Source organism: Pinus tabuliformis, chromosome 9, assembly GCF_031772625.1.
Source record: "Pinus tabuliformis cultivar Carrire ecotype Pingquan chromosome 9, CPIR1, whole genome shotgun sequence".
In the NCBI taxonomy this organism is placed as follows: domain Eukaryota; kingdom Viridiplantae; phylum Streptophyta; class Pinopsida; order Pinales; family Pinaceae; genus Pinus; species Pinus tabuliformis.
This window is the reverse complement of record NC_142307.1, coordinates 1,652,737,749-1,652,738,763: the sequence shown is the minus strand read 5'-3', so window position 1 is coordinate 1,652,738,763 and position 1,015 is coordinate 1,652,737,749. Positions and strand designations below refer to the sequence as shown.

At 41.8% G+C, this 1,015-nt stretch overlaps 1 protein-coding gene across 1 annotated transcript; it reads right to left on the bottom strand.

Moving 5' to 3' along the window:
* Window positions 1–372: 372 nt before the first annotated feature.
* On the bottom strand, window positions 373–774 carry LOC149155189 (uncharacterized). Its single transcript, XM_089444347.1, has one exon. It carries the CDS (start codon window positions 772–774, stop codon window positions 373–375), a length of 402 nt encoding a protein of 133 aa, XP_089300473.1.
* Window positions 775–1,015: the final 241 nt, after the last annotated feature.

Genomic DNA, 1,015 nt, shown 5'->3' with positions numbered 1-1,015 from the left:
CCAAAAGTGTCTTGTAAACTTCAGATCCCTGTCTGATAGAATAAACTTAGGCAACCTGTCTAACCTAACAATCTCTGTGAAAAACAAATGGGCCACATCAATGGCATCACTGGTTTTCCTGCAAGGGATGAAATGCGCCATTTTTGAGAATCTGTCCACTACTACCATCGCCTAGTCGTAACCTCTCTGTGTCTTAGGTAGACCTAAGACGAAGTCCAAGCTCACTAAATCCCATTGTTTTCCTGGAATAGGTAATGGTGTGTATAGTCCCGTGTTTTGACTGTGACCCTTGGCCAACTAGGACACTTTACATCTGGCCACAAACTGCTGCACATCCCTCTACATCTTTGGACAAAAGTAGAAATGACTGAGCTACTCGAGCATCTTGTCCATGTAGAAATGTACGACCAGACCTCCACTATGTTTCTCCTGAATAATATTCTCCCTCATCAAGCAGTCAGGTATGCATAGTTGTCCTCCCTTAAACAGCAGTTTATCCTTTAAGTTGTAGTCTAACCATGGACTGTTATCTCTCACCAAGGGATTATGACATGCCTTGTAGGCCTCCTTAAAATCTGTATCAGTCTGGTATAAGTCTTCTAAGTGCTCAAAACCCAGCACTTGCACAATACTTTCTTGCAGAAGTAAATCTCTCCTACTTAGTGCATCCGCCACCATGTTGGCTTGTCCACTAATATGCTTTAATACGAAGTTGAAACTCCGCAAATACTCCACCCATTCGGTGTGTTTGTGGTTCAACTTGTGCTGCTGCATTACACACTGTAGTGCAAAATTATCCGAGAACAACACAAATTCGTTTCCAAATAGATAATGCCTCGAGTGTTTTAATGCCTATATAACAGCATAGAACTCCTTATCATACGATGAATATTTCTGTCAAATTTCATTCAGCTTCTCACTGAAAAACGCTACAGGCTTATCCTGCTGGCCGAGTACAGCTCCAATAGTCGTATCACTAGCATCATAGTGAACCTGAAAAAGCTTCTTGAAATCT